The 12,214-nt window shown below is 37.7% G+C and overlaps 1 protein-coding gene across 2 annotated transcripts in view; it reads right to left on the reverse strand.

The window, feature by feature from the left end:
* The window catches only part of BCCIP (BRCA2 and CDKN1A interacting protein), a 147,012-nt gene that overhangs the window by 134,197 nt on the left and 601 nt on the right, over positions 1–12,214 (reverse strand). Inside the window, exons 2-7 of one of the 2 annotated variants that reach the window (XR_012836277.1) lie at positions 9,438–9,512; positions 8,680–8,760; positions 7,407–7,499; positions 6,683–6,870; positions 4,061–4,238; positions 380–621 (exon numbers count right to left, since the gene is read on the reverse strand). Coding sequence is in view for 1 of the 2 variants with exons in the window: in XM_075757651.1 (XP_075613766.1) it covers positions 451–621; positions 4,061–4,238; positions 6,683–6,870; positions 7,407–7,499; positions 8,680–8,760; positions 9,438–9,512 (786 nt within the window). In the remaining variant the exon portion in view is untranslated. Of the gene's footprint in view, positions 1–215; positions 622–4,060; positions 4,239–6,682; positions 6,871–7,406; positions 7,500–8,679; positions 8,761–9,437; positions 9,513–12,214 lie in introns of those variants that run through there. The other variant, XM_075757651.1, reaches the window with a different exon arrangement.

Raw genomic sequence — 12,214 nt, forward strand, 5'->3', positions numbered from 1 at the left:
AACTATCATATATTGGAAAAATATAAATAAAAACACTATGTGCAAAATACATGCCCATCTTAACCCATGTAATTATTTCAAACTTTTGACACAAATGTTTTTAACAGATCATATAGAAAAAGCACCTTTCTTAACAAAAGGAGCGGCATGCATTGTTTCGTAACAAAAATAAATTATTTATGTTGGGTTAAAAACATATTGAGCAGATCTTCAAGTTTTCTTGTAACATTGGGTTTTTATTGACTGCTTAGTGATGATACCAATGTATAATAAGATACAATATTTAAAAATATTACTTTGATGGGTATTTTAGTTGCACCACCTCCTTGTCTTCTAAGTGTACAGAGGAATCATTTGAGCAGTACAAAACCAGTAGAAGTCTTCTGAAAAGATTGCGAAGTCATAGTTCCACACAGCTGCTTTATAAAAAAACAGCGTTTATAGGAAAGTTCAGAGTGAGAGATAGTCTTTGAGTTTATCCATAATTACATTAATTCCATTGGCTGGAACCATCATAACAGTCCGCAAAGGTTTCATTGGTACATCATCAAAGGACCATCTGCCGCCCAAACAGGTGTCACTTTCCTCTTGCACAGAGTAGTTGAACTTCAGAAGGGCTTTCTAAACAACAGAAACAAATGCATTAAAATTAAAATTTTTAATTAGCATGAAGATAACACATCATCTAAACAAAGTAAAAATAATGGCCCTATTATGCACATGTTTATTAAGAAGTTATTTTCTTCTCTCTCAAAAGGTCCACCAAAAAAACCTACAAGAATATCCACTATTAAGTGCTTTAAACGGTTTACTTTTCACAGAATTTATATTTCACATTAAATTCTAAAATTATTACAATCATTATAGTTTGGTGTCAGAAAAAAGACCTAAAAGGGGAAAACCAAAAAATCCAATCAGTGCCCCCTCTATATGCTTACTGTGCCTCATTTTAGATGGTTTGAAGACAGCATCTCATTCCACACTATCCCAGTAAGAAATGCCAACCCTTAGAAGCTATTGCACCACCTAGCAGGGATCCTTGACCAGTAACAGGAATATCAGGCTCTTAACATGCATTCAAGAATAAGAACAAACCACACAAGACCAAACCACTAGCTGGGTAACTTTAAGAATTAGCAGATCAGCCAAAACGCAGATAAAAGCACAGGTAGAACAGAGCCTGTGTACAGCTTGGTGTGGGCAACATGTGGAAGGCCTGTCACAATGACCTGGCTCTGCTCTTGTTGTGGCCTACTCTAAAACTCCTCAGAGTCCTAAAAATTAAGCTATCTGTAAGAATATGCAGTACAGTAATCCCCTCTTTCATTCTGCCAGTAGAAATTAAATATTAAGGGGATGGTCACTAATATGAATGCTGAGCAGAATTTCAAAAAGCTCTTGGAAAGTTTCTTGATGGCTGAAGCCACTGAAAGACCTATTTATAAAGGATGCTTCTTCAAACAGGTAGGTGTCCACAATGTGTATTATTTCTTTTTAGTGATACATACTGCATACAGATAGAACAGTCTCTTTTTATTAGCTTTCCCAGACAAAACGCCTGATGGATAAGAAAAACTTGCCTAACAAATGTTTCTAGTTCTCACACAAGTCAGATTAAGAAGTATGAACTGAACTCCTAAATAGAAAAACTTCTCTTACTTCCTTTCATTGCAGGGAAAGTTAAGATCCAGTCTCCTTTTATGTTTGCTATTTACTAACAGCATCTCAAGGTTGTAAATTTAATTTTGGAAGCACCATCACATTAATTGCGTGGCTTTGCTCAAGAACAAACAATTTGAGCAATGGAGGCCATAAACCTTTAATCAATTCTAAGTCTGGTTATAATAGAACTTTTCTTCTGCTCCCTCAATAACATTTTAAGGAACAGAATAAAGCACAGGGAACTGACAAGCGCAAAAAGGCATCTCTCTGGTTTATTTCGCTCTATGTGTCTTCCTCACTGCATTTAATACTATTTTATGTCAATCTAATTAACATTTTGTTTGATCAGGGAGGATATACATTCCAATACTAATTTAACACATATACGTTATTAAGTGTCCTCCACAATGTTTAAAATACATTTGTTAAAAACACTAAAGTCTGTCCACTTGAATTGAAAATTATTACAATTTAGATAAAAGCACACAATTAGTCTTTCAAATGCCACTCAAAATAACAAAACCAGAGATAAATACAAAATAGGACTTCTAGAACATAACACCCACGGACACATGGGCATCACAGGCTTCTCCCCTTCAGTTTTTCAATAGCATGTTTACATAGAGTTCAAGTTCAGCAAAACTGCTGTGGCAGGAACATAAAAAGAAAATCCCAAACTTGTTACTGCATACAGGCTAACACAGTATTCCCTAGAGCTAACAATGAATTCACCCACTTACATTTTTCTTCTTCCCAAGAAATAAAATTACAGCCATATCATAGCCTCTAACAGAGAACGTCATGAACGATTACACACAGGAACCTTTGCCATTAACCATATGATGCATGTGCAAGTGCTTTATCCTGTAGGCACTGCCAGAAATGAAAAATAACAGGCTCTTGACAAAGCAATATTGTAGAATAATATTTTTAAAGCTTTGAAAAAAATAAAAAACAATGAAAAATTTTTTGCATTTCAAAGTACATTTTTAATTTGATTTCCTGCATCTTCCCCTCTCCTGATTTGGCTTGGAACCAACAGAATTGTGTAGACAGGTTGCCTCAGGAAATAGGAAGTAACATTTTCATTTCAGTATTTGAGCATTTTTTTATCGATATACTTGTCCTGAGTAGAACAGAGACAGAAAAGGGAAGTGATAGCTACTTGTTTGGATCTTCTGAGCATTTTTTTTTAAAGTAACACGTATCCAAAAGGAAATAGATAAATCAGCTTTCCACATAATACGCCACCACCACAAATGCAGAGCTTTGCATCTGTTAAATTTCTTGGGAAGAGATCTCAGAGAAATACATTTACCTGCATTACCAAATCTAAATAAGCCTCAACAGCAGTTATTTCTGACACAGGACTATGTAGGGGCAAAGAAAGAGATGGGTGTATTTAAATACTAACATGCATTGCAGATGCTGATCAAGACGAACAACAGTGATTCCTCTGCATTTTTTTTGAATCCTTATTCTTCATAGTGCTTAAAGCTGTGACAAATGATTACGTTAGAGCACCCTTGCAAGCTAATAACAGGTTTTTTGAGCTGCCATTCTTAAACACCACTTGTGATGTAAATCAAGTTAGCATGAATCTCGCTACCAGATATTCAGGCTAACCTGCACTTCTTGCAATTCACACACTCAGACTTCTGTGTTCAGCTGACACAGCAATTCAACAAGTCTTTCACATTTCCTGTTATTCAGACTAAAGATGACAACTGCCCTGTTCCCCAAACAAAAGGAATTTCAAACTTTTGTAAACTCTGAAGGCCTGGGACATGCTGCTAAATTCAATATCCACATTTATTACCATTTGTGGACATTTCATTCATAGGATTTCAACAAGTCTGACAATTATTACATACAATTCAATCCCTTCGGCATTGCCATATGAGTAAAGTTTGTTAATTCTTTGAGGCTGAGACACTGGCCACAAGAAAAGTAACACCTCATCTTTCCCCTAAAGTCTCCACTATTTCAGGTATTCTTTGATTCTTTCATTATCCTCATAGCACCGGAGACTTTATCAGGTAGTAACACTATCACAGGCAGAGTCTACACCGTACCATCTTACAGTCAGGTTAATTCTGACCTGATACAAATAATATATTAGTAAATTCATGCCAATACAGAGGATTAATTTAATAATTTGGACTTATGGAGGCACACTTCTTCATGATTCTCTAAATACAAAAGGTGTTGTGTTCAATACACAAAAATAGGTTGCTTGCTCATCTCTCAAGACTACTCTAAAAAGAGCTGGATTTAATTTAAAATATATTTGAGCATATCTTTCTAAAATCCTCCCTTGAGTTTACAGTGAAACACCTTTTTTGCTGATACATAAAGAAAAACAAACATTTTAAATTAAAAGTATAACATATGTTACCTCATAAAAGAATTCTTCCTCTGCATTTGCAAACATTAATTCCTCCTTTTGCTGCTTTCTCCCTTCCCTCCTCTTAGAATTGCTCTTTGTGGCTTCTGTAAAGGTCTTGCTGATAAGAAGGTAGTAGTGACACTTTCCACAAGGTTTGTTTGTTCTCTGTGCCTCAGTCAACTCTTTCCTAAAGATAAATAAATGTTTATACATACAATTTAAAAATGTTTACACATACAATTTTAAAATATGTTTACATACACAATTTAAACCCTCAACAAGTTTCTAAGTAAATCTTATAATGTATTAGTATAGAAAGGATATTCATGTTGCAGCCTATTCTTTTATGAGTGCCTCAGAAAATAAATTTTGCATACGCATTCCTAGTACTTAAACGTATTATTTGCACTTTAAAACAATAAAAATATGGATGTCTTTCCACACCTCACAATATAACCCTCTTTTTCCCAGAATCCTGTTCACGGTAGAGTCTGTGAAATGATTCCAAGTGCAACTCTCTTGAAAACACATCACATTATCACTTCCACGAGGAACTATAACTGAAGAACCAGAAAATACTCTTGCCCACCCTTGTTTTAACCATGTCATCACTGCAACGCTCCAAAACCTTTAAGACAGAGGCTGAGATCTGAATAAGTACTAGTGGTACATGTCAAAGCTAAGCCTTCAAGCCCCTCATTTCTTTCTCTAAAAACCCTCCAAACCAACCCTACATACGAGTGGTGGATTGACCCCGGCTGGAGGCCAGGTGCCCACCAAAGCCGCTCTATCACTCCCTGTTCTCAACTGGACAGAGGAGAGGAAATATAATGAGAAGCTTGTGAGTCGAAATAAGGACAAGGAGAGATCATTCACTAGTTACTGTCACAGGCAAAACAGACTCAAGTTAGAAAAAATTAATCTAACTTATTACCCAGAAAACAGAGTAGAGCAATGAGAAATAAAATGAACTCTTAAAACACCTCTTCCCCCACCCCTCCCTTCTTCCTGGGCTTTACTCCTGATTTCTCTCCCTCCTCCCACCAGCAGCACAGGGGGATGGGGAATGGGGGTTGTGGTCAGTTTATCACACGGTGTCTCTGCCGCTCCTTCCTCCTCAGGGGGAGGACTCCTCACACTCCTCCCCTGCTCCAGCCTGGGGTCCCTCTCACGGGAGACAGTCCTCCACCAACTTCTCCAACGTGAGTCCTTCCCACGGGCGGCAGTTCTTCACCAACTGCTCCAGCATGAGTCCCTTCCGCAGGGTGCAGTTCTTCAGGATCTGACTGCTCCAGTGTGGGTTCCCCCAGGTCCTGCCAGGAGCTTGCCCCAGCATGGGCTTCCCACAAGGTCACAGCCTCTTTCAGGTGTCTCCACTTGCTCCAGCGTGGGGTCCTCCACAAGCTGCAGGTGGAATCTCTGCTCCCCATCATCCTCCATGGGCTGCAGGGGGACAACCTGCTTCCTCACAGCCTTCACCGCAGGCTGCAGGGGAATCTCTGCTCCGGCACCTGGAGCACCTCCTGCCCCTCCTTCTTCACTGACCCTGGTGTCTGCAAAGTTTCTCACATCTTCTCACTCCTCTCTCTGGCTGCAAAAGCTGCTGCTAGGGTTTTTTTCCTCCTTAACTCTGTTATCCCAGAGGCACTACCACCGTCACTGATGGGCTCAGCCTTGGCCAGCAGCGAGTCCATCTTGTAGCCGGCTGGCATTGGCTCTGTAGGACACAGGAGAAGCTTCTAGTAGCTTCTCACAGAAGCCAACCCTCTAGCCGCTCTGCTACCAAAACCTTGCCACACAAACCCAAAACACTTTCCTATCAAAGTAGTAATTCCTTAAAGGTCTATCTTATCGTTTCAATGAGCCATAACAGCAATCAACTTCATCTGACTTCTAATCTCACCTCACACAAGAGAAAAAAGGAAGAAAAAAAAAAAAAAAGGAGAAAAAAAAAAAAATCTTCATTTGATTACTGGAGTTCCTTATCAACATAATTTCCTGATTCTCAGCATGGCACTAAAACAATATAACACTTATCTCAGTGGATTTATTTACCTACTGTCACCCAGCTTATGATATAAATCCATGAAGTGGTCGAGATCGACCAGCACCTAACCTGCTTCACTCATGTACTTGAAACCAATCAAAACATGGCATATGGTTTTCTTGGACCAGAACTCATTCACCTTGTAAGCCTGTCCCTCAACTGAAATCTTCCATTCCAGAGCCAGACATTAAACACATGAGCAGAAACTTCCAAATTACTCATTAACAGAATGCTATAAAAAGTTCTTATTTTTAAATTTTCCTAGATCAATACGAAAATAATCTGCAATACAATGATAAACTACTATATACACACAGCTATTTCTGCAGTAGAACAGTACATATTCTTAAATGATTTCTTATATCTTAAAACATTTGAAAAGCCTAAAGATATAAAAATATTAAAAAATTAACTAAAGACCTTATATGAGATGAAAGCATTTTTTCTGTTCCTGTCTTACTTACATCTATAGTATCACCTGCCTGAACACAGTTCTATATACAGATTTCTGAAAAAAAACCCAAAAACCCCGTGCGAAGAAAAAGTACTATTCAACATCATGTCAAAAAAACCTCCAAACTTACTGAAGCTGCTGGTGCATGGGCAAAGCAATCTGCGGTGGTACATTAATGAATCTTTCACTTAGTAGAAGACCCACAGGCTTAGTACTGTCATTTAGGAGCTTATTCAGTTGTTCCACTACATGTTGTTCACAGCTCTGCTCACATCGACTTAGAATCAGCTCTTTGATTTGTTCAGCACACTGTGTACCCTAGAATCAAATGGTATATTTTCTTTACATTATAGAACAATTATTTACACAAGAAAAACTTGAATGTGAACTTCAGGGACATATTCTACAGGCCTACAAGCAATCTCCTTAAGCAGTCCCTAAAGCACTGCACAATTTCTCTAAAATTATTTACCAAGCCTGAAGCTGAGGGCAAACAAAGGTTCTTAACTGAACTGAAGCTAGGAGCTGCAACACCAGTAGACTCAACAGCAAAACTCAAAAGCTGCTAAACATGAAAGTGATGCAATGCAAGAGGCTGACAGCTCAGTTACCCTGGAACTACTTCTTAGACCTAGTTTTAACTCTCTATTCCACTCTTTGCTTTCTGTTTGCTCTTCAGCAAGTTACGCAGGACTAGATCCAAAAGAAAGCTAAGTGATGTGCAACTTTTAAGACCGTAGTCGTCCATGGTGGAATTCAAAATCCTGATCCAGCTGTTCAGGCTTTTCTACAAGACAGAAAAGCAGGAGACAGTCTCACTTACTACTGTCTAGACATTAATGAGGAATACCAACCTTCCTTTCTGTTAAGTTTAAGCAGCTGATAAAACCAAAGACTTCATCATCATCTTCATCATCGTCACTACTGTCTTCTTGGACTTCTGCTTGCTATTTAATGAAAGCAAAAGCAACAATTCATATTGACATTCTATTTCCACTCTCTGCAGCAAGAAATGTTTTTCTTTCCAGAAAATGCTCAGCAGATGACAACCATCTAGGTAATCTGTACAAACACACAGTCTACAAATTCTGGTTACGGTTATGAAAGTGCCACATCATTGAATGTCTCTGTGTACTTGGAGCCAGCTATAGGGAGAGCCAGGTCATGTATCTTCTACAGCAGGATCTTTTCAAAGGCACTAAAATTCGATAGCTCACATATAATAACCAGCATCTTGGTACACGGAATGGCAATATCTTAAGCAAAACTAATTTTCTTCAGTTTCTAACATAGGGAAATAAACCTGCAAAGTCTTAAAAACCATCGAGCAATAGAGCTTTGATAGAGAGTGAAACAAAAGGCTCAACAAAACTTCGCAATGAGGAACTCTGGTAAAAAACTGGGGGTCATGCAGTTGTAATATAAGGATCATTTTGGGCGGAAAAACTATTGGCACAGGACAAAAAGGGAATGTATAGCAATGATACCATGCAACATGGTACAACAGCACAAGTGTGCCGTGGGGGGCAGCTTGTTTGGGTTTGAAAGCAATGTGACCATGGCATCTTGAGCACTATATACAGCACTGAACAGGTGCTTAGCCAGGAGTAACTCAGGAGCCTCTGCAGAGTGCTCCACTGCCACAGCAGAAGTTGTTCAAGACTCTTTTCAGGATCCTTTCCTATGCCCAGAGAACTCTGCACAAAAGGAAACTGCACGCGGGATATTTTTGGTCTGTATCTCTGTATATCCTGAGAATGTAGGGAAATCACAAGGTGCTATTTCTTATGGAGACGGTAATAAACTTCTCGACAGCATTTACAGCATTATTACTCTACTACACCAAAATTCAGAGAGAAAAGTGAAGCGCCTTGCATATGTAAAAAGAAAACAACCAAAATAATCAATAAAATTCCTTGTTTGCTTGAAAGTAGGCATGGAAAAGCAGGCATTGAAAGTACGCATGGAAAGTAGGCATTTCAGCTCCCACAGAAGAATTATTCTCAAAGCAAAAAAAAGCAAGAAAGCATACAAATTACAAAGACAGGATACCCTTCTGAAAGTCTGTTATGTCATTTCAACATTAAAAGTATTGTACTTCATTTACAAACATAAATTCTGTCTTACCTTGATAATACTTCCAATATGATTCTGTTGTATTAATATGTCAGTTAATTCAGCAGTGTTAACAGGAGCTTTTAGAAACAACTGGAAAAATAAGAAACAAGTAGTAAGAAGTTTTAGGCCTGATGATATATCATGGGCCACTTAGTAGGAAATAAAGTCAGTAATTTCTCTAAGTCATTATGCAACACTCTGTTCCATTTTTAATTTCCATTCAGTGAGTTTGTTTATTTAACTTCCTTCAATATAATACTGTAAAGACTAAAAATCAGCTTCTTGAAGCCCTTGCTCCTCAACCCTCCACAAGCTGGCATTTCACATTCCTGTTTCAGTCTGAAATTATGTGAATGCTTGCTGAGCATAGGTTTACAACAGAAACAGCCAAAAGAAGACTGAAAGCTGCCACACTGAGCAGAGGCATTACAGTCCTTAAAAAGCAGACAAACAAGTAATTTACAAAAAAAACCTCCAGGAAGCTGTTTAACATTGAATGAGGTTTTCTGGGCAGCAACTAACACAAGGAAGATGGAAAGATTATACACACTGTGGAAGAACAGCACTACAACTCATTAGGTAAAGTTCTTGAAACCATGTTTTAGGAGACACATGTTCACTGTGGCTGTAATTATTTAATCTTTGTGAGCTGTGGCATAGTAAAACTATGAATCAATAAAGACAATGTGAACTGATGACTTTGCATAACTCTTTAGATATTATTCATTAAAGGAAATATCAACCAAGCTAATAAGAAGTCAGAGTACCTGTTGTAGTAATTTCTTTATCCCATCATAGTCATTATCTGATATGGAATGTGCTTCAAATTCAATATTGACTTCCTATGAAGAAGTAAAATACAGAATATCAAACATAATTGACAAAAAGCTGTATCAAAACAAAACTAAACTGTAAGAAACTTGAAGACAAGTAATGGTCAATATCAGAAATAGAATTTATTTCCACCTTTCAAAAATCTCAGCAGTTGTTACAGTTATCATTTCTTCTGTAATCTTTAGAGAGCATCTGTGAAAGTAACTTTTAAAAAGTAACTTACAAATTGTATTGTGAACAAACCTTTAATGCTTTGTTCCTGCAATCTGGTTCACACAATTATGTTTACTGTAGCCACATAGACTCTCACTGTAGAGAGGCTTGATCCAGGCAGTTAAACTCTTAAAACTGCAGGATTGGAGTGAAATGCCTTGGCTAAAGATGAAGATTGCTGCAGACATTTAAATAATTACATCCAAAACCATACTTCTGCTATTTCCTCAAATCCTTATGGTATCATTAACCCCACTCTGGAAGTCTGTTCCATAGGCACATGATGAGACCTCATCACAGCAAAACAGAATGTGAACTCCCTGCTTCTCCTTCCAGAACAGATGCTGTGCATCTATCTACCAAACGTTTTTACTGGTATTCTATATTAATAGTACTGCCTGCCAAGGTTGCTTTGCCTACCTATTCTTCTGTGAACCACTGTTCAAGATCATCCAAACTTACTTTGCCTTCTAAGTGCTGGTTTGGATTCCACTTTCTGAACAATCTAAGCCACTGAGCCGTACTTTTGTCACCAATGAAGACTCGTAACTCTCTCCAATCCCTATCAAGGTCATGGTCTCTATGGTTCACTGGGAGATGAGCCTTATAGGCCAATTTACAAAGTAGAAAACTGGTATAGAAGCACTTTTGAGGGGGAAAAAATATAGACTGGGTGACACACTCAGATATTCTTCTATGGTCTAGTAAAGCAAGGAAGCTCTACAGAGGTAATATATTAAGTGACTTTCTCAAGGAGGGCACATTATTTACCTGAGAAGCTATCTATATAAGAAAACAGATTGTCTCTTTGGTGTATACAGCATTCACATCTGGCATCCAGGAACTTTTTCACTGCTTTAAAATTCAAAGAGCTCACTGAATGATTAAGCCAGTAAATTCTGAACAAAAAAACAGTTTACTGTGCAAATCATAGCCATAAAATTGATATAAACTATGGGAGCACTAGATGTTCTAACACTGGTCTTGCTTCACAGCTTTTCCACTACCCAAAGTAACAGCCTGGTGTGAGAGAGTTTACAAACCCTCCATCTTTCATTTATCTAAAAAAAAAAAAAAAAAAAAAAAAAAAAAAGGCAAGTAAAGGCTCATCATATATTATGGTGTGTCCTGTCTTGCTACTGTGTGCTTATTCTCTTCCTTGTGTTGCATCCAAAGCAAGAGCCTGCAAAGCAAGCTGTTAAATGCAACAATACTTTGCTACATACAATACAGCAGTGAGCAAAGCTCCTTCTCAGCAGCCAGGCCCTACTTGGCAATCATATTGCTGTTCTCAGATTGACAGAACTACCACGTGCCCCCTTCTGTGAAGAAAATATCTGATTTGCCTTTTTCCACCTGAAGTAGTAACAGGCAAAGGGAAAGGCTAATATGGCAAAACTAAAAATGCTGAGACTTGGAGAAACAAATGGCCTTTAAACATATAACTTTAAGTTTGTACAGTTATAATTGTTCAGTATATTTATTTAATAATAGCAATGCATTCCTTGATGTCTTATACAAGAATTGAGGGAAACTCAATATACCTTTACATCAAGTCTTCCAAACTGAAAGAGATGTAATAGTGATATATCATCCTCAAAAGCTGGACTACTAAACTAAAATAAGCATTACATTGCAAATTTTATCCAGCGCACAAACGACTGCAAATAAAACACAGTAGTGCACACCAGTGCAGGACATACAGGAACCGTCCTCAAAACCCCTGTCATTGAAGACTCAAGAAACTTCATCCACAAACACTACAATAAAACCCACTGTCCAACCTACATTATGCAGGAATGCTGAGCACTTTTAAAAAAATATATATTGCTGTTAGCTTTAATTTCATAGTGTTTAGACACTAGTGCAACATCCTGTATCAGTTCACAAACACTGAAGTACTAGAACGCAAAGTACTATCAGTGCTAGTTAAGAACTTCACTCAAACCATGTCAGTACCCATTTAATGTGGCGCGCACATTTCTAGAAAATGGTAAATGTGCTTTTCCATCATGTTAGTATGACTGATAACACAATTAAACCTACATTTTTTGTCATGATGTAAGTTTTTTTAAAAAGTAGGGCTGGGGTTTTTTTATGTGCTAACATATGCTAACTAAGGCCTCACCTAAGAAAAAGGAACATAAGTAATTCCAAGTGAAATCCTTGAGTGAAGACAATCAAGTTAGCAACATTTAATTTGAAATGTACTGAGTTAAAACATGTTGATACTTCTGTTCTTTGACAGATTGCCTTACCATCCACAGATTTTAATAAGAGTTTAAAGTCAGTGCATATCTCTTCTCTTCCTAGAAAGGGGGACTCTTCCCTCAATGTTGTGTTTCACAACTAAATAATGCATTTTCACATATGTCCAGGTGCAGATATATAAAGAGATATAGAGCTCAGAAAAGAAATTAAAATTTTATTTCTGTGAGGTCTGGTGTTTTTCTGCTTTTTTTTCCCCTCCCCCTTTCTTATAGAAAAAGGAAATTAG

Source organism: Balearica regulorum, chromosome 7 (genome assembly GCF_011004875.1).
Source record: "Balearica regulorum gibbericeps isolate bBalReg1 chromosome 7, bBalReg1.pri, whole genome shotgun sequence".
Taxonomy (NCBI): domain Eukaryota; kingdom Metazoa; phylum Chordata; class Aves; order Gruiformes; family Gruidae; genus Balearica; species Balearica regulorum.